At 48.0% G+C, this 27179-nt stretch overlaps 9 protein-coding genes across 9 annotated transcripts; 6 read left to right on the top strand and 3 right to left on the bottom strand.

Moving 5' to 3' along the window:
* Positions 1-800: 800 nt before the first annotated feature.
* Positions 801-1500, top strand: BT62DRAFT_920808 (ribosomal protein L5; the record flags this gene model as incomplete). Its single annotated transcript, XM_043184247.1, has 4 exons — positions 801-803; positions 859-922; positions 977-1434; positions 1495-1500. 4 exons carry the CDS (start codon positions 801-803, stop codon positions 1498-1500), a joined length of 531 nt encoding a protein of 176 aa, XP_043038553.1.
* Positions 1446-2113, top strand: BT62DRAFT_207090 (uncharacterized protein). The gene has a single exon (XM_043180050.1). It carries the CDS (start codon positions 1597-1599, stop codon positions 1945-1947), a length of 351 nt encoding a protein of 116 aa, XP_043038552.1. The 5' UTR covers positions 1446-1596; the 3' UTR covers positions 1948-2113.
* Positions 2114-6391, bottom strand: BT62DRAFT_207089 (uncharacterized protein). Its single transcript, XM_043180049.1, has 18 exons — positions 5679-6391; positions 5506-5627; positions 5350-5448; positions 5168-5301; positions 4930-5118; positions 4853-4879; positions 4701-4799; positions 4626-4647; positions 4527-4566; positions 4370-4477; positions 4161-4309; positions 3792-4105; positions 3705-3740; positions 3316-3651; positions 2597-3256; positions 2512-2537; positions 2427-2452; positions 2114-2371 (listed from the first exon to the last, which is right to left on the bottom strand). The coding sequence occupies exons 1-18, from the start codon at positions 6324-6326 to the stop codon at positions 2281-2283; spliced, it is 3126 nt and encodes a 1041-aa protein (XP_043038551.1). The 5' UTR covers positions 6327-6391; the 3' UTR covers positions 2114-2280.
* Positions 6392-7936: 1545 nt separating this feature from the next.
* BT62DRAFT_207075 (uncharacterized protein) lies at positions 7937-9200 on the bottom strand. Its single transcript, XM_043180048.1, has 5 exons — positions 9071-9200; positions 8926-9025; positions 8611-8867; positions 8179-8559; positions 7937-8130 (listed from the first exon to the last, which is right to left on the bottom strand). The coding sequence occupies exons 2-5, from the start codon at positions 8999-9001 to the stop codon at positions 8020-8022; spliced, it is 825 nt and encodes a 274-aa protein (XP_043038550.1). The 5' UTR covers positions 9002-9025; positions 9071-9200; the 3' UTR covers positions 7937-8019.
* A 2129-nt stretch (positions 9201-11329) lies between these two features.
* Positions 11330-12059, top strand: BT62DRAFT_898398 (uncharacterized protein; the record flags this gene model as incomplete). The annotated part of the gene is made up of 3 exons (XM_043183334.1): positions 11330-11387; positions 11447-11548; positions 11599-12059. The coding sequence occupies 3 exons, from the start codon at positions 11330-11332 to the stop codon at positions 12057-12059; spliced, it is 621 nt and encodes a 206-aa protein (XP_043038549.1).
* Positions 12060-12159: 100 nt separating this feature from the next.
* Positions 12160-12625, top strand: BT62DRAFT_206996 (uncharacterized protein). Its single transcript, XM_043180047.1, has one exon. The coding sequence runs from the start codon at positions 12260-12262 to the stop codon at positions 12494-12496; it is 237 nt and encodes a 78-aa protein (XP_043038548.1). The 5' UTR covers positions 12160-12259; the 3' UTR covers positions 12497-12625.
* Positions 12626-15893: 3268 nt separating this feature from the next.
* On the top strand, positions 15894-17148 carry BT62DRAFT_1007420 (orotate phosphoribosyltransferase; the record flags this gene model as incomplete). Its single annotated transcript, XM_043177339.1, has 3 exons — positions 15894-16523; positions 16820-17038; positions 17095-17148. 3 exons carry the CDS (start codon positions 15894-15896, stop codon positions 17146-17148), a joined length of 903 nt encoding a protein of 300 aa, XP_043038547.1.
* Positions 17149-17309: 161 nt separating this feature from the next.
* On the top strand, positions 17310-20757 carry BT62DRAFT_1007419 (MFS general substrate transporter; the record flags this gene model as incomplete). The annotated part of the gene is made up of 22 exons (XM_043177338.1): positions 17310-17439; positions 17500-17521; positions 17578-17588; positions 17646-17663; positions 17721-17788; positions 17837-18010; positions 18062-18088; positions 18148-18220; positions 18272-18546; positions 18597-18681; positions 18732-18743; positions 18801-18978; positions 19037-19158; positions 19214-19241; positions 19299-19521; positions 19573-19610; positions 19740-19989; positions 20044-20170; positions 20226-20311; positions 20359-20427; positions 20475-20599; positions 20652-20757. The coding sequence occupies 22 exons, from the start codon at positions 17310-17312 to the stop codon at positions 20755-20757; spliced, it is 2247 nt and encodes a 748-aa protein (XP_043038546.1).
* On the bottom strand, positions 20652-26703 carry BT62DRAFT_206857 (uncharacterized protein). Its single transcript, XM_043180046.1, has 12 exons — positions 25945-26703; positions 23208-25895; positions 22827-23152; positions 22619-22778; positions 22499-22564; positions 22299-22445; positions 22171-22243; positions 21974-22119; positions 21487-21923; positions 21265-21435; positions 21081-21203; positions 20652-21021 (listed from the first exon to the last, which is right to left on the bottom strand). The coding sequence occupies exons 1-12, from the start codon at positions 26590-26592 to the stop codon at positions 20922-20924; spliced, it is 5085 nt and encodes a 1694-aa protein (XP_043038545.1). The 5' UTR covers positions 26593-26703; the 3' UTR covers positions 20652-20921.
* Positions 26704-27179: the final 476 nt, after the last annotated feature.

Here is a 27179-nt window from a genome sequence, read left to right as displayed (position 1 = left end):
AGAGAAATCAAAACTAAATGCCTTAGCATTGCATCACATTGGTATCACTCTTGGATGACAGCCGTAGCGAACACGGCAATTGAACTAGTCTCTTGCACAAAGAAAGGATGACTTTGATAGGACTCATCCTAGGCAAGTTTGTCCTTCCTGGTTAAGCTTCTAATGAACCAAGAGAGACCGAACAATGCCATACTTGGGCAAGCATTGAGTAGCATAGAAGAGTCTCGGTGATGCATTGCTGAGAATGAATGGTTGTTGGTTGTCGGACAAGACATCCAGACCATATATACGAAGATGCACAATATCACCGTATGCATCACATCGAGGAAGACCCTACCGCTCATGGCCCAACTATTTATCAGAGGCGCATCAAGGTTCGCTCGTAGACTTTCTGACGGTGGTATGACGAATACGCCATCTGAGAAGTAAATGAGCATATGATGATAACAAATGACAAGCAAGCCGAGATTCAGATTCAAAACCTACATACGCCTAATTACTTAAACTGAGGGTGCTTTAGTCCAACATTTGTTTCTGCCTGCATGAACACCGTTTTCCGAGGCGGAAGGTCATTGGAACGATAATAAAATATTCATTCGAGCAGGAGAGGGAGAAGGTACATCTATTGTATCATTGACGGCGAAGCCTATGCGAACAGAATTTAAGATGGCGGTTCGAACGAAATTCCGGAGGATGCCGTGCAGCTGCAGAAATTAAGTTTCAGCCACCAACTTACCTAAGCCACTCATTATTTCCTTCGCACGAGGTCCTTCACCGATATCGACAAAACCGACAACAAAATGGTGAGCTCATCGTCTACAATGTTGTTGACCTTTAGTTTTATCACCATGTTTGTAGGCCGACACAAAGGCGACGCCCACCAACCCCATGAAGGAGCCCCGGATTGACAAACTTGTCATCAGTGCGTACATTCACTGGGGAAGTGAAGCGACGTGCTGAACTAGTATACTCACAGACATCTCCGTTGGTGAATCTGGTGATCGTCTGACCCGTGCATCGAAGGTCTTGGAACAGCTCACTGGTCAGACACCAGTCACCTCGAAAGCCCGTTACACTGTCCGTACCTTCGGTATCCGTCGTAACGAAAAAATTGCTGTCCATGTGACAATCCGAGGCCCCAAGGCTGAGGAGATTTTGGAGCGTGGTTTGAAGGTGAAGGAGTACGAGCTGAGACGAAGGAACTTCTCCGAGACGGGGAACTTTGGCTTCGGTATCCAAGAGCATATCGACTTGGGGGCTCGGTATGACCCTACTATTGGTATCTTCGGTATGGACTTCTACGTGGTTATGGGACGTCCTGGTGCTCGTGTGGCAAGGCGGAAACAGAAGAAGGCTCGTATTGGCTTCTCTCATCGCATCAAGAAGGACGATACGATGGCATGGTTCAAGCAACGATTCGACGGCATCATCTTGGTGAGCCAGTATACCCTTGTTTTCCTTGATTCAGTTTGCTTACTACATCTGTGTTTTCAGAAATAAGTGTTTTCGCGTCCTTGCTTTACTATGCCCTATGATACATATGTCCCTGTGTTATATTACATCATTCATCAGGCCATGTATCGAGCACATGCATGAATGCTTCAAGCTGCTTCGTCACAAGTACCGGCGTTGGCTGTTTTGCATGTACAAAAAAAGGCTGTTCTATGGTTTGGGTTTTTCAACATGTTGAGACATACAGCGATGGGGGCGGTTCTTCCATTTTGGCCTGTTTCGTGCTTTCAATTTTTCGTCGCGCCTGGAATGGAACATAACCTGGCAGAGTTCACGAGGGGCCCCTCAGGATTCATGGCAGTCCCAGTTATGCCGACCACCAGAACTGTCTACAGTAGCCATCTTTTAGACGAGCACTTTGGTGCTATCAGTTGTTTGGAGAGCATAACAGCTATGTGCTATCACAATGATTCAACAGGAAAGAATTCTGCTTGAAGCTTGAAGCTTGATGTCCAGAAAGTAAATTAAACGGACCATAATTCGGGTATTGCTCTAGATGTAACTACAGTGACTCTCTCATAACCCATACCCCTCGTAACCCATAGTTCTGAGGGTCCACCGACCGCTATGGGTTATGAGAGAGTCAACTGTACTCATTATTCAATATTTCGTAAGATGTTACTAGTATACAGTGTGCCTACAAAACTGCAATATAAATTCTACGTGATACATATTAAATGTCCCCAATGAACCCAAGGAAAGGACCCAAAACAGAGAGATGGAAATATCAGGGTGACGTCGATGAGAGGAGTGAAGGTAAGACAAGTGCTATGACTCCGCTGCTGCTGATTTGCGGCGGTGCTCCGCGAGGTGTAACATATGCGTGAGACTTCGTTCCAGTACAGGTTTGGTAAGAACGCTACGGATGAGCGCGTCAACTTTCCGTAGAAGGGGAACGAGAAAAGAAAACTCACTGATCGACGCCAGCTTCAAGATACTCCTACAGAGAGAAACGATCGTGAGTGTCAAAGAGCTAATATGAGAAAAAGAAAAACTAACCTTTTGATCGGTAATCAAAGCATTACCTGCATGCGAGGATAGGCCCGTTAGCTGCTGCATGCAATTACAAAAAGACTGGCCGTACCAGTAACTCCAACAACGAAATCGCGCCTCCCAATCTCCCGTAGATACGCCACAGTCTTCAACCCCGACATCACTGGCATCTGATTATCCAGAAACACTACCATAAACCTCCTCTGCGTCGGAGGAGTCAAGTTGTCCAAAATGGGCACCGAGTTGTCACTCGCAGGCGTTTTCATCTCAGGACTTTGTCCTAACAAAATTCCAAGCGCAATCTCCCCATTCTCCGCCGTCGTCACGCAGCAGCCTAACCGTTCTAGCATCCTTGTCATTAACCGGCGCGTCAAAGCATCGTCATCTACAACGAGGACTTGGTATTGGTGGAACAGTACTGAGCTCGAGTTCGTTAGAGAACCTCGAGTGATAGAAGGCGACGGGGGATTAGCCGTAGGTGACTGCTGTGGGTCGAGTACGAAGGAGTGAGGACTGGGCAGAACAATGAAGCTTGGTCGATTCCGTGATGTCTGTCCTGTTATTGTCCCGTTAGAGTTATTTTCTTCGAGGAGAGGCGGAAGGACGATTTGAGAGGAAGGAGAATCTTCCGAGTCTTCATAATCCATGTAAGCCCGTGGAAACTCCGTCCCTGTGGAACGATCCCCGATGGTCCTCGTTGGTACAGGTGAATGGGAGTCATATTTTGCTAGGCTTAGTTCAACACTACCGCCTTTGAAAAAAAGCGAGTTACAGACTACTATGATGGCGCACCATGCAAAAACAACGTACCTTGATTCATAAGCCCATGTAGCGCCGAAGCGGAGCGAGTCGACGGAGATGTTGGCGTGGCTCTTATCGCGTCGGTCCCCTCCGCGCTCGCTTTCGCCGACTGCAGCGAGTCTTCACCCGCTCTACTGGTGAGTGTATACATATTCATGAAGGATGGATCAGGAGTCCCGGAGACAGGCTCCCGCGCCGGTTGCAAGACTTTACGTCCAACGCCAAGAGGAAGTTCCACCCAAAATGTCGATCCTTGTCCAACTTTTGAGCGGACACCCAGGCGACCTCCACTAAGCTTCACGATTCGGCGTACCAAAGCTAGTCCAAGGCCTGTTCCCTTACCGCCTAGAAGACATCTTCATGATTATAGACTTCAAGAGACAGATCACGAAGCATACCTTGTAGCCTTCCTTGCTCTGTCTGCGTGAAAGCAGCTGGGGTGTTTGATTAGTTGAGAGGACCGACAATAAAGACCGGATACTTACAGAAAAGTTTGGAGTCGGTCATATCATGACTTGGTATGCCAATTCCTGTATCCGTAACCTCAATTCTAACCACAATCTTCTCTCTCTCGAAACAACGCTGCGCCCCGCCCAACTGCTTGTTATGTTCCTCAAGCTCCTTCACCGATAACGAACGGGTGCGTTCAGTCTTTTCATGCTCTTTGTCTAATGACGTCGTTCTTGAATGTGACGCCTTAGTGTCATCTTCACTGTCCACACCAGCGCTCGCCTCTGGGAGAATAAGCCGAGTCGAAATTTTGAGTTTTCCACCTTTCGGAGTAAATTTACATGCATTACTTTGGATCAGAGCCCAATTAGTTATGTATAGCCCAGACACTGCAGGGTGCTCACCTCGCAAGATTTGTGACAATCTGCCTTAGCCGGTTTTCATCCCCAGCAACCAAGCCCATCACCAATTCACCGCTTGGATTATCCCGCAAGAGCAATTCGATATTTTCATCACTTTCACCGAGAGCTTTATACTCGGCTCGCCTAGCAAACTGTACGAACGTATGAAAGTGGTCAGCATATGCAACCACGACTGACATGGAAGGGCATACATCATCAATTTTCATGTCCAAGTCCCTTTCAAAGTCTAATTCACGCGCATTGGTAGCAAGTTCCAGCGGTAAGAACATGGAGCGCAAAACTTGATGAAAGGCATACGGCTGTAGTGTATTAGACGACATTTGACTGCACTATTGGACAAGGACATACCCTCGTCAGGACTTCGAATTTACCACTATCCATCCGATTACTGCGAATACAAAAATTGTCAATATCATAGGGCTTAGCAAGTTTATGAAAGGGGCTTACAAGTCCAAGACATCGTTGAGAACTACATGCACGCATCAGGAAATAAGTAAGAAAAGAATAATAACATTGACTTGCCTTTCGACATCTGACTAAGGCTGCCTTCAAGAGCATTGAATTCCAACAGCTGACTCCTAGGGACCGTTCCAGATGCATCCATATTCTGTACAGCCAAGACTAATTCGAATGCAAGTTAGCATCGTGACAAATCAGAAATGCAGATGACTCACTAGCCGTATTCAGAGGAACGCGGACCTGTAAATAAACAGTAAGGAAGATAGTAGATATAGGAAAATTGCAGACTTATCATGGAAAACATAACTGGTGAGACGGTACTTTGAATCTGCCGCCTTCCGTTCATTCAATTGGGCCTTGGTGGTCTTGTGTACCTGCAATTTCAGTCGTATCCGCGTCATGTGTAATCTTCTGGCAGAGATGTCCCGCTGATAGTGCATGTATAAAAGAAAGCCCTGGAACGCCAAGAAGTTGATGATATCTGGGAGCAGGGTTAGATTTACGATGAGAGAAGTTCGGGAAATTCGCACTTCGATACCACAATATATGGTGAGGGATGATCAACACTGTTGAAAAGACGAGAAAGGAGAGCGCGCCAATCATGGCTGGGAGACGGCTAAGATTCAGGCCGAATAGTGCCACTGTTTGCAGAGCAGAGGTGTAGCTATGAGCTGTCAGCACAAAATTTGGACGCGAATCGTTCTCGACTTACTAAAACGTCGATAAAAAATCTTTACTGCCGCAGGTAAAGGCATGCACTTCGTGGCTGTAGTACCCACATAGAAATACATATAGTACTTGATAGAACGACCTAGATGATGATGACGATGATGAGGGGGTATGGTTGACGGACAAGGATAGTACGAACCAGGACCAGGCCGATACACAGACGAAACACTGGAAGAACAACGAATATTTGAGGGGAAAATCGTACAGACATAGCACAAGGATGGGGAATGTCAGGACAGGGCCGATGGCGAAATAGAAAATCTGCGCATGGATTCGCATCATTTCAAGGGAGATTGACGTGGGCTCACTAACCTTGTCGGCAAGAACGGTGGGCGTAGGGATGGATAACAGCCCCATCAACCAGTTCACCAAGAAGAATATGGACGCCCATAGAGCCAAACTCTTCGAAACTTCCCAGACCTCCTTTTGATAATCCAGTTCCACGGCAAGATTTTCGAAGCGAGGATCAAAAAAATCTCGAAGACAACGCCATAGTCGCCATCTGATGAAGATAAGAGGTCTACAAGAGGCCCAAAATCCTGCCCGGTGGCATGCGGAAGTACTATTGTGTTCCTCAAATATATCTCCGAAGCCACTAGTGGTGTCGATCACGTCGGAAGAATGTGAAGAGCTCGCGTACTCTTCCGACCAACATCGGTCAACCACGACTTCATCAATTTCGTCCTTCTCGTTCTCGAGGGAGGGGCTGAGGTCATGGGGGTGGTTCATAGCGTGGTCAATAGCATCCATCATCGAGCGTGAGGTCGGCGGGGCTAGTCGACGACGAAAGTGCTTCAAAAACGCCCTGAACGGCTTCGGTATCATCCTTTGTTTTACGCGGGGGGTCGATAGGACGGGTACAGGTAGCGTACTCGTACGAGACATTCCATTATCGTTGGAGCCCGCGTCGGCGACATCCTCCGCCCACTTGGAGGAGTGCGCCGTCGACCAGAAGGACATGGAGGTGGATTGCGAGAAGCGGCGCAGCACTCCCAAAATGAAATACGGTACAAAATTAGGGCTGGACTTTATGTAAGCGTGTATTGCTCAGATGCATAAAATTTCTACATTTAGAAATGCACTTTCCATTAATGGAGTTTGAGCGTTTCTCCGTTGGCATTGGTGATTCTTTGTCAGTAAGCATCGGGAAGATTCGACCGAAGGTGCTGCTTCTGCTGCTTTTCATGTTGCCTTTCAGTGACGTCCCGCCCTGGCCAATTCATACAATATGTAGCTCCCGAGGCCTGATGACTATTGGTCTCACCTTAGTCAAGTCGTGGCACACATCAATTGTACGTACATCCTCAAAAACAGGAAAATAAAAATATGATGGACCGACGGGATCGTTCAACGCGTTTAACATGTGAATCATTGGTCCCGACGGACAGCATAGTTGACGTAGCGGGGCCATGGCATTTCCACTGTCAGCGAAAGCTTCAATGTACTACGCTGGGATATTTTCCAAGTCCAGAACACATTCGATTATATCATGGCAAATCTTGCGATGAGACCGATGGTCGGCGAAATGAGAAAGTCTATCTTTCGATCGATTTCCTGCTCGATTGGCCGGTGGATTGGACCGATGATACCAGGATGATGACGGCCCTCTGGTACTCAGAGACTTATGCATCGCCGCCATTGCACTTGTATAAGTTTTTGTTGTGCGTGCTCAGTAACCGAAACATCTCCGTTCTTTGGGTGCGTCTAACTGAGGTTATTCGCGTACAAGGTGGCAATTCTTGATGAAATAACTAGATCTCCTGCCTACGCCCTTTTATCTATGCACTACCAACACATTCCCGCTGCCTAGGGAAGACTATTGAATAGTGCTGACTTGTGTGCCATAGAATCTTATCGCACCTGCCACTAAAAGTCGAACCCAGGTAGTGTCTGTATAATACCCCAACCGAGCAATTGAGTAGATTTTGCCAACCGTTTTTGAGTCCTGGGGTGTCGCCTATCTCATATTATTGGGCACTGTCCTCTGCATGGGTAGGCAGGCTCGAGAAAGGTAGCATCACACAGTATTGTCCACACAGAAAACTCTGGTCCCCAGACTGTATAGAGATTATGTACCATCTATCCGCCACCAGCGCGACTCACAGGCCTTTCAGCCGGGCCGTTGAAGCAAAGCAAACTCGCGCGTCGGGCCAGTATCCGTCGAGTAGAACCGCTCACAAGTAGCAAGCAAGCAAGAACGACAAGACACGAAATGAACATAAGCAGAATATCTCTCTCTTCGATCACAGAAGATAGCCACGATACAAATACTATCACCACACGACAGGTTCATGGATGTGGTTTCGGTATAAAGCCAGGCATTGTGTTCGTCTACCCGACAGCATATTCAAGCCACATCTTCATGGTCCTTTCGGCACGCGAACCGACCGCTTTGGTCCTGTTGCGAACAACTTTCCAAAGTTACCGTTCGCTGCACGCAGAGGTCTGGAAGAGCGTTCCTCTGCTCGTTTCCGTTTCAAACATTGAGGTACCTGCTCGGAGCTGAACGACGGTCCCGGCATGCCCTCAAAGTCCCCGGCATTGTTATCTTCTTGTTGTACGTGACCAGAGGTCCGGAGCCGATGAGGCGAATGATGGCTAATGGCTTCGTCAAGGTCGATCTTGTGCAGGCATGAGCCATGTACTTTTCGCATTAGAACAATTTGTCTACCTCATCTGGAAGAACGACTGATTTTTCATAAACTCGGGCATTTTGTTGGATTTTGAGCTCTTCAATTCGTGCTTTGTATCGATGGATTCGGTTCTAAAGTGATTTTAGCAATCATGAGAGGAACGTAACCCAGGACTTCACCTTCTGCTCAGTGATTGTTTGTCTGTATTGCTCGATTTGGGCATCTTTCGCTTTCATGTCCGTTCCTAAGGCTTGGATAGTCATCTTCTGTCTGGCATCCTTTGCCTCTAGCGAGCTGTTTCTCTCTGTCAATGCCATATTGTCGGATCTGAGGCTCGACATGCTTTCTTCATACTCCGACTTGTTTGTTATAGCTTGCTGCGCACAAGTTAGAGCCTGATCTCTCTCCAATTCGACTTCTAGGAGGCGAGTTTTTGCCGCTTGTAGGGCCACCTCATGGTCTCGACTCATCTTCTGAATCTCTCGGCGTTTCACGTCCAGTTCTGCAAAAGTAGGCGCGATTCGCTCCTTGAAGTCTTCAACCGCGCGTAAAAGTGCCTCCTACTGCTTATCAGGTCTGTAGCAGGCATGATAACGGTAGCTCTCACGAACCGCAAGATCCTGATCACATCGCAAGTCCTTGGTGGCCTGTGCTATCTTCTTTCCCGCCTTGGCCACACTGACAAGTCTCGCATTGGCATCCATCTGTGCAAGTCCCGAGATGACAGTAGTCGCTCGTGGAACATACGACATGTTGAGAAAGATCCGCCTCTCATCTCCCCGTTTGATTCTTTCGCGACATTCAGGGCATGTTGGGCGAGAGGTTGCTGTCATGTATTCATGAAGACATGGTGCGCAGAAACTGTGACCTATAGAATGGATTTCAACCTCAAGAGACTAGCGTATGCTACAGTGAAAGGCACCAACCGCACATCAGGGACCGCATGAGTGGAACGGCGTTCTCTTTCAAGCATATCGAGCAATGGAATACAAACTGATCCATTATTTGACTGTGAAGGTCTCGGAACTACCACCTCAGTATCTTGAACGGAAAGTAAGTGAGAAGACATACTAGTATCGGGATCCTAAAACTGCAGATTCTGGGACCCCAATGATTAAGTCCAATAATTTTTCGCGTAGGAATGAGATTGCTAAGCTCTCGGGACTCAAAGTCCAAGAATCGAACGAAGTTCAAGTCTCCACGATCGAGATGGTGTCAAAAGTCGCGTTTGTCACGTGGGGATTTGTTTGCCTCTATTTGGTCTCAGGCTCTATCCCTCTTAGTCCCAGTCATCGCTCATTGATCCTGTTGTTTTATTGGTTAGGTCCTATGTCCAAGGGATCCAGTTCCCAGGATCTGTCGGCTTGGTATGTTACATGTTAAGTATAGTTGTGGCTGTCTGAAGTAGTTTGGTGCTTTTAGTGGGCTAATTAGAGCGTTTCTCCGTCTGGCCGCTCACCTCTTCATTGTGAGTGCGCATGCATTGCTCTTCGCTCTCAGATTTTTTCTGGATTATGAAATCCCAGACTTTTTCTGTAGAAACACCTTTCTTCTTGACTGGAAGTTGTACACCTGCGAGGATCTTTTACTTGAATCATACCATATCCTTTTCAGCCTCTCTTATTTTTTTGCAATAAAGCTCCCGGTGACAGCTTTCAGCAAAGTAAGGTAGGAGATAGTGTTACAATGGCAGAGGTGAAGGCCTCTCAGCCTCCTCAAATGATAAACAAGCTTAAAGAATGGCTGAAGAGACTTTGAAAGAACACCACGAGGTTCTCAAGACTGATGGATATCTTTCTCTTGTGCCGGTATAACTTGACATCTACTCCATCTCGACGACCAGCTTCGTCGCCGTTATTAGCCTCTGGTGAGCTGAAGAAGTTTAGGGCACAATGCTTGGACTTGGGACTATTGTGAGTACATATCGCTATTTTTCTGTGACCGTTTGATGAGGTAAAGGTTTTAATCGATTCTAGAGAAACGGAGTAGATCGTTCGTTGTACCGCGGTTTGAGTGCTATAAAGTACCTGCTTCTCGTTAGCGAGGCTCCCATTCCGCGGAGTACTTGTAGCGTTCATGGATGCTGTTCTGTTAGGTCATCATTGACAGAGATGCCCTGAACGGTGGGTGTTCCTCCGTTAGCCGCTCTGCTAAAAAGACAAGGAAAAGAGTCAAGAAGAAATATGAAATTGTCATTGTCAATTTCAGTTTGTCAGTCGCAGGTACGATTTGATGTCGCGCCGCGGACCTTCGCAACCCCAATTAGGGCAGGAAAGACTGGAGCGTAGAACTTTGAAGCTTGCCCTCCGTAAGTCCTCCAGACAGTTGGGTTCTCCGATCCACGGAAAAGATCCTTGGAAACTGGTATGTTGCTAAGCAATTTCCTCTATCAGAAATTGACTTACAATATCACAGTTCGGTTTCCGGCTATGTACATATTACCATTCACGATGTTCTGCGCATCACTTGAGTTCAAGTCGGGCACAATACCAGCTGACAGCGACTTACCGGCTACTTTGAAGTGATTAACGGACTACTGTCGTAAAGTTGTACGCCACATCTCTCCGACATGGACATGGTCATTGCAGTTACGGGTAATCATCTGAGTCCGAGTTCCGAACCAATGTCCCAACTGTCTCCACGACAAGGGGTACTTGGGATTGGCTTCCGACCTTGTTTCATTTATTCTGGGTACCTCTTGGGGAGAGGCAGGTTATAGACCGGCCTGGAAAGAGGATGGTTTCGGAGGAGTCTCGCACTTTACCATACATAACGAAATGAATGGTTCGAACACCTTGTTCGATCCGCTGTTGTGCATCTATCTATGGTGGGCGCGGTGCAATGCAGTGTAGGCTGTGATATAACATCTTCTGTCGGTTGAGCAATGTGAGCAGTGGAGATCGGAGGAATAGTTTCAGTTGGAATCTGGTTCATGTGGGATCAGATTCCGCCATGCGTGGAGGCACGGATTTGAACTGTGGATTTTCCAAGTATACTCGTGCGGAACTCACAGGAACTCACACGGCGGCATCGCCAAGGAGGTGGTGGTCGCCCGATGGATCTTATGTTTTCCATGGGCCTAGATCGAAATGGAAACGGTCGCTCCGAGGCCGATACATTTCAAACCAATCGCCTAATCCGTCTTCTCGGCTAAGTCAAGAGTCATCCAGCCTCTGTGGATTACCTCTCGCACCATTGCCTGAGAGAAGAAACATGTCATTGATAACTCCTCGGTTACCTTCGGAATGCCTGTTTGCCTGTTCTGTCCGCGATCCTTCCATCTTATAAAAGCGATCCTGATATCCTCCTGCTCTCCATCCCACCTTCACCATGCCGTCTTGCAGTATTTGCATTGACCAACTCAACCAGCCGGTCGCTTTGCCCTGTGGTACGTCCCTCTTCCTCGCCTTCATTTCGTGGCCCACCCACCTATCATGCCTCCTGTAGGCCATGTGTTCTGCACCGAATGCGTATTCCGCGCTGTTAACGCAATTAAGCCCTATGCCACCATACATCTCTGCCCCACATGCCGAGCCCCGTACACAACTGGTGAGCCCTTTACCTGTCCCCCTTCAACTATATGTTCAAGGCGGTAATAGTGAACATCGACCCTGCCCTCATCCCTGCCCACCTCCGTGCCCATATAATTCCCAGCATTCGTCGCCTCTACCTTGATGAACCCAACCCACACATCGATTCCTCCATGGATACTCCAAAGGCACTATCCGAATGTGCCAGGCTTGGCGCTGAAAATTCTGCTCTGCGGCTGAATTGTGGGTTGTGGCGACGACGAGCCGAAGTCCATGCTGCGGCGACGCTTGGTCTTCTAAATGTGGCTCGCATAGCTCGAGACAATGCTCTCCAGTTGAAGCAGGAAAAAGATGAGCTAGAACGGCGGTACAACGTGTTGAAGAGAAAGATAGATGCCGAAGAGTACGTCCCTGTCCTGCTCATCCCTTTCACCCGTCTCATTGCTAATCAATTTCGACAGGCTGTTTTCAAACTTTTCCCGAGCATCTCCATCTTCGACATCGTCCGCATCCACTTCGACAACACCTGAACGTATTTCTCGGCCGGCCATCCAGATACACCACTCTGTGCGCCGTGCAACTCCATCCAACACTCGAACAACAACATCGGAGCGTGTGACGTGCTCCGCATGGACTGATATCGCTAAAAACATGAAAGAGGATGTTACATTACCCCCTCTGAAACGACGGCGGACTGCCACTCCGACTCTCCCTCGGCTACATGATATAGATGTCGATGTCTTGCCGGCTTCTCTATCTCGTCGTCGGACTCCAGTACCTTCGCCTATATCTTTGTCTTATGAGCGCCTACAGTCGCCCTGATATCTTGCAATACTTTCTACTTGTATGTTCTGTATTGAAATTTTTGAAGCGCCAAGTTGTTCATAACTATACCATCCTCATATATCATTACACACTGCATGTCATCTGTATAACCAGCATCTCTCGATACATCACCGCTCAATAGTATTTACTTATTCTTGCACAGTATCCACATATGAACTTTATCTATATATTATATTGTCTTCCGCATGCGGTGCGCGGAAAAAAATTCCGGAATATTGATCGGATCAAGGTGGCGTCTGTAGCCGTCTTTGCTCCCCCCACCCCCTCTCGTATTTACCTCCAAGGTCTCGAGTCTTCTAGCTCTCAACCTCACATTTCGTACATTAAAGAAGGCTCTCTGGTATCTATGGCTATAATCTTCCGACAGGATTGCTCCCAATGATTAGTTATCGCATCAAAATGAAACATCCGAGGAAATCATGGTGCTCTGCGAAGCTTGATGAAATCGAATCCAAGAAGCAAGGAGGGGCGGATGCATTGGATGTCGGCCTTGCCGGTATCAACTGTTCGCAATATCCGGTGCCTTTCGCTGGGGTTTCTCAGTTTTCCCGGAATCGGCGCATGACCGTCAAGACTACCCACACAGCTAGGCTTTTTTCGTGATGACCTCGAGTGAAACACTGGCAAAGATATCATCGCATTGTGCGACTGTACTTGTCTAGGACTCCGACCTTGATCTGAATCTACGCTTTTCGTCCATGTAGACGTCCTTCCTGGCCTGTCCGAATGTTGTCAGACATCAAACCGCTGTTAGACGTTAGACCCTGATCAATCTTGTCCAGATCTTGTGAATCTCTTGACATATAATTAAAGAATGGGTCTCCCATCAGAACCATCCTGCTGTATCATCTTTCACTTATAACTTGTGGGATTTGCTTATCTCTCCGCATATTCTATTGCCAGTAAAATTACATCGAACGCGCTTCGTCTTCAGCTAGACTTCTCTGAGAAGTGAGAACAGCGCTGCGGAAAGTGGGTCACTGGTTTTCTCCGCCTAACGTGATGATGCATGAGGCATCTTCGCTGTTCTGCTGGATTCTTTCGGAATTATCCCTCATGATTTACGCCCAGGTGATGCTTTATTTCTGGAACTGCAGCGGAGTGTTTTTAGAGGGAATCCCCATGTGGATTCTCAGCTGGTCGCGCGTATGGCTGAGCAAGCCCGACGCAACTATGACTGAGCTTAGTCCGTGTCAGGCCGCCTCACGAAGTTAGGAGATACTCGACTTTGGCTGGTCTGTCGCTTGATCTACCACCGTTGTTTGAATTTATCTAGGCGTTGTTCACCCATTCGAATTCTTTTTAAGGCTCAGGGACGATCTTGCTTCAAATGGCTTTCCTGTCTGTCCAAATGGCAAACCCCAAGGCTTTCGAACGTTCTTTTTGATGCTGTTTAATCATTGGGTGCGTGTTTTTCCTACGAATGACGGAGAAATGGCAAACAGTTTTGGCGAGTTCATGTGGTACCGAATTTTCCCATCTACAACACATTCCGATCGAATCAGGTCCCTCTATTTTGCCACGGTCTGCGCTTTATTCTGATCCAGTAGAGGTGCTGTACCTTGAGATCTTTCCTGCAGGACGTGTTGTGGACTAGTGTCTTCCTTTGATAAATCAGACCGAGTCTTCATAGAATTACCTTGTGTTGTTGGTGGCTGAATTGCCTCTATTCTTCTTTCACAATTTCGCTCCTTTGACACTGGTTAACCGGTACAAAATGTCAACCGTTGAACATATAGTGCGGGTGTTCTTGGTCGCCCACGGCTATCGGATTTGAGACTGATTCCTCGATACGAAAGGACCTATCAGAGGAGCCAAGTTGAGAACTCGACGTCACTCTCTCCAGTCTGCTGAATTCTATAAAGACAGCTGACTTTGTTGCGTACGTCAGTGACGCCTTGCTGTTGTTTTTTTCCGCGGCTAACGTGTTCGGAGTGAATTTGACCTTGAATTCATGTTTAAGGTTTTCGAGGATGACTTGTGGTCATACCAGAATAGAAATGCTGGTGATGCCGCTAGAGTCTCTTAGGAGGGGGATTGCTGTCGGCTACAATAATGTTGATTGTATGTGGCTTAGTGATATCGTTTTCGGTCGATACGGGTGACTTGAAGTGGAACGGGTACAAACCTTACCGCTTGTAATAGGTACACGGCGCCTGTCCCCCTCGGCCCCGAAGCTCGTTCCTACGCACGATCGAGGCAGGATACGATGGTCAGCTTTCCTGGGTTCCATCGGCCACAGATATCGCATGTGCGTTTCACGCCAACCCCCAAAACACCGACCGTGCTATCTGTCACTGAGAATTTTTCCTACAGCAATATCTATCCCCGGCGCGGTCGTGTACGCGGGTGCGAGAACCTCAAGCGGGACAGCGGAAATCGGAACCATCACTTGGAGGAGGCCCGAGGAAATAAATGTTTTGCGACGTAGTCGCCGTCAACGGTTCAATCCAGTGCGATATCATCGCCATGTTAATGAGAAACATATGTTGGCCTTAGTTGGATATTCCGGTAGAACTCTGATGTTGCAACGTCAGGACATAATCCGTCGTTCGCCCTGTCATTTACTGACGAGAAAGTTCCGTTACGGCAAGTTATGTGATTAACTTGACACCGATCTATCAAGGTTTACACCTGGTGTACGAGCAAGTACTGTCGATAGCATCCAGAGCCGCAACACGACTTGTTCTCTCCAACGAGCTGTTTCGTATGTTCATGAATCAAAACCAGTGAAATTAGTGCCTGTATGTAAAGACGCGACGCCAAGGAAAATAAATCCCCGGTAACCCTGGATAGCCGCGGCAAGTCAATTCCGAGGAATAGACAAAGATACATCGCATCACCCCACAGGCCGCTCAATTCGAGCAAAAACCTAATTAAAAGATCTTAGATACCAGGACTGAAGTACCAAAGGAGCAGCAATCGCCCGGGCTACCTTTGAGGATCATCGACGAAGCCGTTCCAGGGTTTGGGGCCGATTTTGATTTATGGACACACGGACGTAAGACTCGGGGTATTTCAGTAAGTAAGTATACGGTATGCACAGTGAAATCCTTCCATACACACGCCGCATGCATGCATATAACATTTTGTCAATAGAAGCGCGGTGGAAAGCTGATGATTTGCAAGCTTCAAGGCTGATGCAAATCCTCGGAGGCAAGCACCTTCTCGGTCGCCACAGCAAGACAGAAGATTACAACCGCGCCTAGTTCGGACCGTAGTTGATCAGAAAGATTGGTGAGGAGGGAAGGCCGCGCTGTTTGTTGGCCTCGGATACTAGTGCCCATTCAAACGAAGATGACGGGGTTGATCGTTGTTATTCATCAGCAAGGAAGCTACTTTAAAAAAAAAAGTCCCGGTATCAAGGCAAGAGTAAGTTACAGGGAAAGGAACGCGGAGAAGATGGGATGAATAGCCAGTCGTCCTGTCCAGGGCTAAAATGTGGCTGTGTTCCTGACAGAGATTCAGATCTTCGGGTCGATCGCAAAATTTCGCCACTTTGACGACCACTACCGACGATGGCCGCCACACTCAGCCCTTCCCAAGCGAGTCTAATCAGTCATGCAATGTCCGTGGGCGCCTTGAAATTCGGTTCGTTCACGCTCAAATCCGGACGGCAGTCACCCTACTTCTTTAACTCCTCGCTGCTCTCGTCGGGTTCCACCTTGTCTGTCTTGGCCACTGCTCTCGCAGATACCCTCGCTAATGTGGGTGATTTCGACATATTATTTGGCCCGGCGTATAAGGGAATACCCTTGGGTGCAATTACGGTTGTCAAGCTGTTCGACAAGTACGGACGGGATGTCGGTATGGCCTATGATCGAAAGGAGGTCAAGGATCACGGCGAGGGCGGGATGCTTGTCGGAGTTCCAATGGCGGGAAAGAAGGTGGTCATCGTGGACGACGTTATGACATCCGGAAAGGCTATTCGGGGTGCCATCGATGCCGTACGGAGTGCTGGTGGTGAAGTGGTCGGCGTCGTGCAGTGTCTTGATAGGGAAGAGGTCGGACGAGAGGAAGGAACGAGCACAGTCCGGGAAGTAGAAGAAATAGTAGGACGCGGAAAAGTGCGCGCGATACTCAGGATGCGAGATTTAATGGGGTGGCTCGAGAGTGAAGGAAAGACGCTGGAACTGGACGGCATGAAGGTATATTGGGAACGCTATGGCATCAAGGATTGAGCATAATGCTGAAAGAGGGTACTTGCTGTTAACCAATTCGGTCGGGAAGAACTTGTTTAGATTTTTCTCTTGTCGAACCCTTGCAGCTATCTCGAACCAGACTACAAAATACTTGTCTAAAGATAATGTAACTTTAATAAGATTTATTTAGTCGTTACGCTTTGTTTCTGGAAGAGAATTCACCAATGAAACTGTTATTTTGCTTCATAGGGTAGCTTAAAGAGTTTAGAAAATCGGTATGTGGTCCCATTAATAATTGGCAGGAATATACACTAACTGCGAAGGTCCGGTCAAGAGTTCATAACGTTCAAGCTGCAAGCATGCATCGCGCCAGTCCAGTTTCGCCGCAAAGAACGGAGCGTGGAGACAACATTGCATTGTACCTTCTAACTACTCAGCCCAATCCAGAGCGCTTAGCAAACGCCGAAACGTTCTTTGACATAGATCGCACCTCGAAAGAGTCCAAACAGACTCCGAAGGAGGTTCGCTGGCGACAGATACTAGTATTATGTGGTATTCCATTCAATGCTCCCTACAGGCGCGCCCTACCGAGACTGGCGATAGTATTCTATCAGATCTTCACGTTTTCTGACGAGCGATCATAAGACCCCATTTCCATTTTACTTACTCCCTATGGATTATTTTTTTCAGACCTAGAATGTTGTTCTAATTCGGGGATTGGCACGGGATCCCACCGGACGTCCTCAAAAACACATTTCTTAATGATCTTTTGTTCCCGTTATCTTGCCCTCCATGTCGAAGGAAAGAGGGGTATATAAGACCGAGCAAGACACCGTTGTCGAGTATGCCATTGACCCGAATGCAGAGAAACAACTTCTCAAGAAGTTGGATTGGGTCCTGCTACCAATCTTTACGCTTATCTGTGAGTTTTTTTTTTTTTTTTGGTTTTGCCCGGGTGTCATTTTACTTAAAATTTGATTAGATTGCATGAATTTCATTGACAGGTAGCCAATCTGGCTTTCTATGAAAAGATCTAAACTTGCGTTGACGGAGCATACAGGACTGCGATAGGTATGCGATTTTTTTAGATCGCTTATGATCAAGAAGATGATACCTTTCTTATGTCAGGAAACGCTAAGATTGCTGGTGAGTCTCGTCTCCTTTGCCAAATCGGTGCAACGTCTGAACGTCGTCTCGTTCCAGGTCTTGAAAAGGATTTAAATTTGCAAGGATTCGACTTCAACATTGCACTGACGGTATTCTACATCTTTGTGCGTTCCCCTTTTCCTCCAAGTACCCTATCTAATAGAAATATCCAGTACGTCTCCGCCGAAATCCCGTCCAACCTCGCGCTCAAGCATTTCGGTTCTGTGTGGCTCGCCGGCCTGGTAACTGGTTTTGGAATCGTTTCAATCGGCACGGCGTTCGTCAAATCGTTTGCTGGTCTTATTGTAACCAGAGTTTTCCTCGGTATAGCTGAGGGTGGTACCTTGGTACGATACTATCCTGATTCGCGTTCCTTTATCTTTCATTTTGCATGGCAGTCAGGGTTAACTTATATCATGTCAAGAGTAAGTACTCCGGTTCGTTCCAGGTTGCTTGGCTCCAGCCCATGTCAAATCTCCTCTAGTACTATCGACGCTCTGAGCTCGTGCTGCGACTTGGGACCTTCTTTGGTGTATCCACTAGCCTTGCGGGCGCATGTAGGTTTCTTTGTTAGGGCCGCTGCACCTGACTGAGTATCTTGATGCCAGTCGGTGGACTACTTGCCTCCGGTCTCCTGTCTGTAAAAGACGTGGGAACGGTCAAGTCATGGCGGAAGATCTTTCTTGTTGAGGGCATCATTACCACGGGATTTGGCCTTTTGTGTTTCATCATACTGCCTGCGGACCCGCAACATACTCGGATGCTGAAACCTCAGGAACGCACCTTGGCACTTGCACGGATTGACGCAGACCAAGCTACGCGAGTGGGGGCGATAAGAGAGAAAACGACTTTGAAGCTCATATGGAGGGCCTTTAATTTTAATGTCAACTCCGTTTTAGTCTCTTTTGCTGCCTTCTGATGAATTTGCGACAGACTATGATATGTTCAATCTGCTACTTGATGATCAATATATCTTTCCAGGGGTTAAGCCTGTTCATGCCCACGGTCATTGCTACATGTTCGTGGTCAATTGCTCCTCTATGTTATACATATTGATAGCGTTTCTAGTGGGGAAATACAGTATGACATGCTTTCTCTAGAAAGAAAGCCCAGAATAGCTTCTGACTGAGTTGGCAGCTACGGTTCAGACCCAATTGCGCACGGTCCCGCCCTATGCCCTAGGTGCGGTATGGATCCTACTTAACGCATATTTTTGCTACCGAAAGAACCAGCGGGCAATTCCCATTTTATTCTCGACATTGTTGATAGTATTGGGATATGCTATCTCCATTGGGACCAAAAATCCTCACGCGAGGTAGGGCGTTGCCTGCCAGGATGTCTTGAACAATCTCTCAGTTATCGAATTTCTCTAGATATGCAGCATGCTTTGTATCTATTGCAGGGGGGACTACTTCAGGACCTGTGATTCTGACGTGGGGAACGGATAACGCTGCACCTGATACCATACGTGCAGTCGCTACAGCCTTAATCCCTGGTTTGCGAATCCCACACTATTTCACAATCATGTTTACTGACAGTCATTTTTCTAGGTATTGGTGCGCTAGGATCTATTATTGGGTGAGTTCCACTGTGAGAGTAACTAACTACTCATTGGTTCATATCGGCCGGTGTCAGTGTGTGGACCTACTTACCCGCCGATGCACCCGATTATCACAATGGCAACACTCTCAACCTCGTCACCAGCAGTATTGCCTCTGTCCTTGTGATCATTGGCGCGTTGTATATCAGATGGGAGAACGCGAAGAGAGAAAGAGGAGAAAGGGATTACAGACTGGAGGGGAAGAGTGCAGAGGAGATTGAGCAATTGGGCTACTTGCATCCTAAATTTCGTTATAAAGTATAGTGGCCGGTCGTGTACATGTGTAATGCTCCCTTCATTTTGGAACAGTTTGAAGTTGTATCTTCGATTCCGAATGTTCCTCCTTCGTAAAAAATTTGACGTCATCATTTCCTGAAAAAACCACCGCGACAAATGGCCTCAATATTTCATTCTTCTGTATACCAGCCTCCGTCCTCGCTTCTGAATGCTTCTCTTCGTCGTTTTTTTCGAAGTAGAGGCCACCGTTTCCAAGGCTGCGTTCGGAACCGACCGTTTTCTGTTCAACCTTCTCTACACCATCAACACCATCCCCCAACTCCAAAATCTCGTACAATCCGAGAGACGATACGGGAGAACATCTACACGTTGCCGAATGCCCTAACAGTCTCGCGTATCCTAGCATGTCCAGTTCTTGGCTGGTCAATATTGAACAGCAATTTCAAGCTTGCAACAGGTTTGCTGGTCTACGCCGGCCTCACCGACTTGGTCTGTCCTCATGGGGTATCCTTCCTGTATTCTCTCCACAACTGACATTGATAGGCTGATGGGTATTTGGCGCGTCGTTTCAAAATGAATTCGGTCTTGGGAACGATTCTTGATCCTGCTGCAGACAAAGCGCTGATGACGACGCTGACGGTAACTTTGGCGATGAAAGGATGTTTACCTGGTGTGTCACCTTTATATATATGCACATATTGAATGCCTCACCATGACGGGTGCAGTACCTGTAGCAGTGGTAATACTCGGACGGGATGTGCTCCTTGTACTGGCCGCATTCAAGATACGATATACATCTTTACCCCCTCCCGTATGCGTCCAATTTTCCACGAATGATTCAACTGCATTATGTCTTAGAAAACGTTCTCGCGGTATTGGGATTTCTCCATCCCTTCAGCTGAAGTTCGTCCCACCGAAATCAGCAAGGTATATCATTGCCTTTCGACGAGGTATTTGTGCTCATTCCTGCGAAGATCAACACGGCATTGCAACTCCTCTTGATGGGCGCTACGACTGTGGGCCAGCTGGTTCCACCAGAAGCAGGGCTCGCGTTACTCGGCCAACAGCTTACCGTTGATCTCGCACTGACGGGGTTACAGTCAGTTCACTGTTTGTTTTTGCTACCGAACAATGTTGCTAAGGCTGATTAGGTGGACTGTTGTCGCGACGACAATATGGAGTGGACTTTCATACGTTTTTTCTCCGCGTGCCTACCGTGTCCTCAACGCAAAGCGACTAGCGCGGAAAAAGCGCTGATTCCTATCTACAAAACCTATAATGGCGTCGCCTTGTTGATATCTTCCTTCAGGTGGGAAATTATAATACTATTCATACAATATATAACAAGCGATTTACTGATAGCAATACAGAAATGATACACTGCATTGACAAAGATTAAAATGGAAAATGGTAGATTATGACTAGGACGGTTTAGAATCTCGCCGTCTCCGCATGTCTTGCAACGCAGCAGCAATGGCTTCTTTAGACTCGCACTGTTTTTGCCATTCAGCACTGGCACGTCTATAAAACAAACATCGTCTATCAGCTCGAAACCTCCTGTCGTTCTGTACGCCACTTACCTCACTCGGGACAAAAATACAAGCATCTGTGCGATAGTCTTGAACTTCCGATGTTTCGCTGGAGGTGAAGGCGGCTCCACAGGGAAACCAATCCGTGAAATAGCCGCAAATATGGTTTTCTCACTTCGCGATAATCGTAAGGATCAATCTACTACAATTTTTGGAACAGGAGGGCTTTACGTACCTGTTCTCCATCTTTCCCAGAAGTATCATCAGGTACTGTTTTTGATACACCAAATCGAGACGCATATTTGACTCGCGGATGTACTTCGCCTTGAGGTATCGAATCTGGACAATCAAGCCTTTGCACTCCTTGTTGTGCTGGAGCTTAATTGCCGATAGTTGCTGCTCATCTCTGAAAGAAGTCATGAGTATCTGTGCGGGGAGGGTTTCAATGAGCACATACATCGTACAAGCATGTTGCTCCATCTGTTCCTTTGCACGTGCAACCTTCGCTTTTTGTGCATCTAGCTGTTCAGTCAACAATCGCACTTGTGTCTGCGCCTGCTTCTTCGCCCTCTCCGCTCTGGCCAACTCGTCCTTCTGCTTCGCCTCCGCCCGATCCTTCTCACTCCGAAGCAATTTCAAATCGCGACCAAAGGCCTCCGCGTCCTGTTTCACCCGCTTCAAATCAGCCTCTAGAACGGCGACCGTCCGGGAGACCTCGCTGCGTTCTGCGGATATGCGATTCTTCTCGGTCTCGACTCTTTGTAGTTCTTCGCCTTGGTTTGACAGAGCACGACGAAGATCGTCGATTTCTGTCATGTGGAGGTCGAGCTGCTGTATGCGATTGTCGTGCGATATTTGGGACGCAGCATGTTCGTCGCGCAGTCGGTTCGCATGCTAACAAATTACGATGAATTAGCTCATTAACATTTTCATGTTGGACTAACCTCGGATATTTCAGAGAAGCGTGTTTGAAGGGCTTTGTGATCAGCAACCAAGAGCGCTCGTTCTTGTCGTAGCTGCTCAATCGTCTCGGTGTTCTCGGTAACTCGATTCTCCAACAGCCTCGCCTTTTGCTCGGCATTTGCGTTCTCTGGAAGGAGGTTATTACTAAAGTGGGTCTAGACAGTACCGAAATACATACGTCGCAATTCGGTTTCCATATCATGATTTTCTTTCTTGTATTTTTGCAAGTGCTGTCGGACGTCCTCCATGTCCTGGTCACGTATATTAGATTGCTAATCTGTATCGGCAGCATGCCGATATACGTACCGTCTCTGTTCGTTGAAGCTGTAATATGATGTTGTCTCGCTCATGACCAACCCGAGCCTGCTCAACCGCAAGCATACGAAGCTGTGCTCGCTCGGATTTAAGTTCAGCCTCAAGCTCAGAGATCGTCCTTTTTGCCTTGTCCAAGTCCTAGTTTAAATTACTCTAAGCAGCATCGAATGTAATTGAAGGATACTACTCACAGCTTGAACGTCCGAACGGATCTTTTGGCCAGCCTTCTCTGTCTGAGAAATCTTCGTGGCCTCCTCCTTCGCCTGTCGAATTTCATCATTCAAACGGTTGGTAACATCTTGAAGCACGACCTTCTCGCCCTGTAACTGCTCGCGCTCTTGATACCATTGTTTCTTCATGGAAGATAGCTGCGAATTCAAGGATTTCAAATTCGCACGAAGAACCTCGCTTGTCTTCGTAGGGGGGGTTGGCGGTTCTGAAGCAAGACTGGGATGAGAGATTTCCAGAGAGCTGAGTAAAACAGTCAACCAATGAACAACCACATTTCGGCTTGCGCACCTATCATTATCTTCGGAAAGCCCGAAGTTGAAGTTGACTTTTGTCATACACTTTCGGCATCGCGCCTTTTCAAGGCGTCTCATTCGGCGTTCCTCCTTCCTGATAAGACGAGAAATCTCATCTTCCAAAGCTACTATTCTGGCACGAGCATCTTCCAGTTTTTGAGTAAGCCCGACGACGCCCAAACCAGCGTCTTCCAGCTTGTCCAACTTGTCGTCGATGCTCTCATTAGCGATGTCGAGTTCGTATTGCAGTCGCGATATTTCTGCAATTAGTGGCGAGACAATATGATCTGCATCACCAGTCTGGCTGTTTAACCATGACATCTAGAATAGGGTTCAATACATTGCATTCTCGACAGAAGGCCAGGCTGAGACTTGCCTCCTTGAGCGGGGTACCAGGCGTTCGTGGCGTCTTGAATGACATAGACAGAACGCGGCGGTGAATGGGAGAGATGCCACTGTTGCTAATGATCCTGCCTGGAGTATTGAAGCTGGTAGAAGCAATCTTCAATGCCTTGATTCTCTCGGACAGCGCCTCATTCTCCTTCTCCAACATATCAATCTTCACGTCCTTCGCTTTTTCTATCGCTTTTCGAGCAGGAGAAGCACTGAGAACCGTGTTGAGGCGGGCGATCTCCCGGTGGGCGTTGTCGAGTTCCTCCTCTAGTGCCTCGATGTCGGCGGTGTTCACAGGCGAGATGATTTCTCGGGAAGGATCTACACTACGACTGCTGGTTTCCATCGAGCGTTCCCGCTCGCGTTGCAGCATCAATAGCCGAGATTTGAGCTGGGATAGCTCTTGATCATCGGCGGCCATCTTGTGCTCTGCAGCATCGAGGGCTTCTTCCATCTGACGAGCAAGCTCCTTATCCTGTTGGGCTTCAACCTCCAAAGATTCTAATCGCTGCGTAGTCTCTTCGGCCTCAGCCTGGAGTCCCTTGACCTGGTCGTTAGCGCTGGTGACCTCGAGCTCAAGGGCTTCCAGACGGTCAGCCGCTGCATCTGCATCTGATTCGAGTTCAGAAACGTATAATTTCGTTGTTTGCAGCTCAGTTGTCAGCGCCTTCAGCTCCCCTCGTAAGTTTTGAATCGTCCTCTTCTGGGCATCCAGCTCACCCATCTTGTTGGACAACTCTTTCTCTATCTCCTGCACAGCATTCTTCTCTTCCCGGGAGTCCTTCTCGAGTACATCAATTCTCTCGTCAGAGCGTAAGACCTCCTGCTCTAGCTCTTTGATTTGAATGTTGGAGATTCGAAGGTCGCTCCTGAGTTCATTGATTCGGTCATTTGCCTCTTTAAGTTCCCCACCCAACTCCTTGCCGCTCTCCAGCACCTTCTCCGACTTCTCCGCTCTCTCTGTAGCTAGATCTCGTTCCGCAGAGACCATCTCTAGCTGTCTTTCCAGTTCGTTCATCCGAATGAGGGCTTCCTGTGAGGTCTGAGCTCGCGTCTCGGCGTCTTGTAATTTCTGCTCGAGGCCTTTGACGATAGCCTCCACACCACACTCCACCTCTACCATACGCTCCTTCCACCGTGCCTTATCTCTGGATCGTCCTTGTTGTTCGTCATCAAGCACCTTTTCAAGCTCTTCTTTCTCCAACATGTTCTTTTCAATCTCTTCTTTGAACGACTCGATCATTTCTTCCAACACTACCTTCTCCTCTATCCAGCCTTCACCCCCAACATCTTCTTGGACATCACCCAATACAGTCGCCCCTGCACTAATCCGTCTGCTGCTTCCACCACTCAACCGCCTGTCAGAGGGAATAGTACCGTCTTCAGAAGGACTTTCTGTTTCGGCGCCGCCTTTTTTCCCTTCCTCAAGGCGTCGCAGACGTTCGATAAGAGCTTCATTCTCTTCCTGCAACCGCCTATTCAATCCATGCAAGTACGTATTGAGCTTGCCAGCATTGAACCTTCCGTTAGCCTGTGCACCAATTCCGAATCCCATAGCAGGATCGAAAGAAGTGTTGGCACGAACATGAGTGGTCAGATCATGCGACGATGCAGTTGATATGAAGGAAGCTCGATCTGCGGAGCCATCATACGCAGGACTCTGAAGCGCAACTCCCATAGAAGCTCGGCGCGTAGCAACTTTCGGCGCAGCTATGCTGCTAATAGAGCTGGATTCTGAATCTTCTGAACCTGTTGTCGCTGTATATGCCTGGGCCAGCGGATGGGATGGCCTTCCTGCGTTTATTCGAGGACGAGGCGTAGCACCAGCAAACGCAGTTCGAAGGTTTACCGCAGGCATAGGTCCGTCTACAGGTTCCGTCAACGTTTCAGCGATACTCGGGGTAGGAGGTATAACAGTCCGTGGGTGAGGAGTAGGCAACTTAAGTCGGGGCCGAATTGTAGAGTTTACGATGGACAACAGAAACGATTTTCGGCGCGTATGAGGGGTCAGCGGCTCAGCTTCACCCAGCTCTGAAGGGTCTGTTTCCTCCGGTTTGGGTGTGGCAAGAAGATCGGAAGGTGGAGGAGGGAGGTTGAACCGTGCCCGTGGTCGGGAGAAAGCAGGAGTTGGTGTGAAAGCAAATGATTGAGCTGGGGAAGAAAAGGCGCTAGACATAGGTGCCAGAGACTTATGGTCAGGGGGCTTTTGGGAGTTCTGAGGGGGGGAGGAAGTGTCGTCACCATCAGATGAAAAAGTCGGCTCGTGTTCTCCATGATCACTGGCCATTCCTACCTGGTTAGACGACGTGAATGATTGATCTTGCCCCTCAGCCTGAAGATCCTTGATCGGCGATATATGCGACTCCGTAATATCCATAGATGACTGGCAATCAGATTCACGTAGGGATAGGTCCTGTTGTGATCGACTGCCACTATATTCCATAGAGGCGGCGGCGGGAGAACCAGCATGAGAAGGTGGCAAAGGGACCGACGTTCCGCGAATTGGCGACTCTGCCATTGAACGATTGATAGACACAGACTTAGTGCTATGAGGCGTAGAATTAGGCGGGGAGGATGCTGGGGAGAGGGTAGTTTGTGATAGTGAAGGAGTGCGCGTTCGTGCAAGAGGCCGACGCATAGAAATGTTCCGGTATGGATCAAGGGGGGAAGGCTATCTGTACATGAGCGTTGCATTTCAGCGAATTCGTGGAAAGTCGTACCTTTGGCTCAGATCTGAGTGGGACCACATAGTCGTAATTTTTCTTCGGAGTAGGCTGAACCTGTTCAGAAAAGGGAGAGCTCGAGCGACTAGTTGACTGAAGAGCCTCAGAAATAGATGCGTCCTGTTCCTCATCGCCATCCGCGTAATCCGGAGGCAGATACACGTCGGGAACGCTATCTTTGCTTTGCCTCAAAATTCCTTCCTCCTCCTCCCCCTCCTCCTCCTCTTTCTCCCCTTCATCTGAAATATATCCGATCCCACTTTCGGCACGAACATCTGGCAGCGAAGGTATTGCACTGACATCGAAACTGTACGAGGCATTTGTCTTTGTTCCTCGAGGCGCCGATATCGCAGCTGATGAATGTGCCGAACGTGCGAATGAATGAGCAAAACGAGCCGTACTGGATACACTTGAAGGGTTACGAGACGTTGACGTGTGATGGGAAGACAGAGCCGGAGTGGAATGCATCGGAGTACCAACATGCACGTCGGACACACTGAGGTCGTCAGTTGGCGTGTGTGCCTCAATGGACCCATCAGAGTCATCAAATCCAGGTATTGAGGGGAGCGAGGGCATGTCCCGGTCCTCCACAGCTTCTATTCTTCGCCAGATTCGGGAAGGCGTCTCCAGCTGCATAGCTGCCATTCTTTTTTGAACTGTAGCTGAACAATAGCGGAGAAGAATATACGATTACTCAGAATCGCGTGGTAGAGAACAGACAGAAGAGCGGCAAGACGGCGAGTGTGTAGGGTACAGTGGCTGCAGTGTTCTGCCCACGTAGTTTCCATTTTAAGATCAACGAGTGCATCAGATCACGTGAAGCGCGTTGAGTCACACAGCACTGAACATCACATGATGTGTCACATCACGCTGACCACTTACAGTAGATGCTGTACTCAAGAGAGCGGGAACTCCGGATTAGCAGGGCACAAACGCGCGAGGGGCTCGATTTCAAGCACTGTAAGATATATGCATCTCAGCCGGGTGCAATAGTGAAATGACTCAGATACACAGATAACTACTGTGAAGCTTTATAGTGATCAAGTAAGGACAGGAGGTGATATATGTATATAAGGTAAGTAAGAATGAGTGACAATCAGGAAAAGTTAAAGGGGGTACTCTACTTATACTCCTGTAACTACGATAAGGGAAATGGTATCATAGGGGATGATAACGGATGTGCGGCGAATTTGGAAAACCAACAGTATCATGATGTGGAGGGACATCGTGAT

Source organism: Guyanagaster necrorhizus (assembly GCF_019112545.1).
Source record: "Guyanagaster necrorhizus MCA 3950 unplaced genomic scaffold BT62scaffold_16, whole genome shotgun sequence".
NCBI lineage: Eukaryota > Fungi > Basidiomycota > Agaricomycetes > Agaricales > Physalacriaceae > Guyanagaster > Guyanagaster necrorhizus.
The sequence above is the reverse complement of the archived record's forward strand: the minus strand, read 5'-3'. Positions and strand labels throughout refer to the sequence as shown.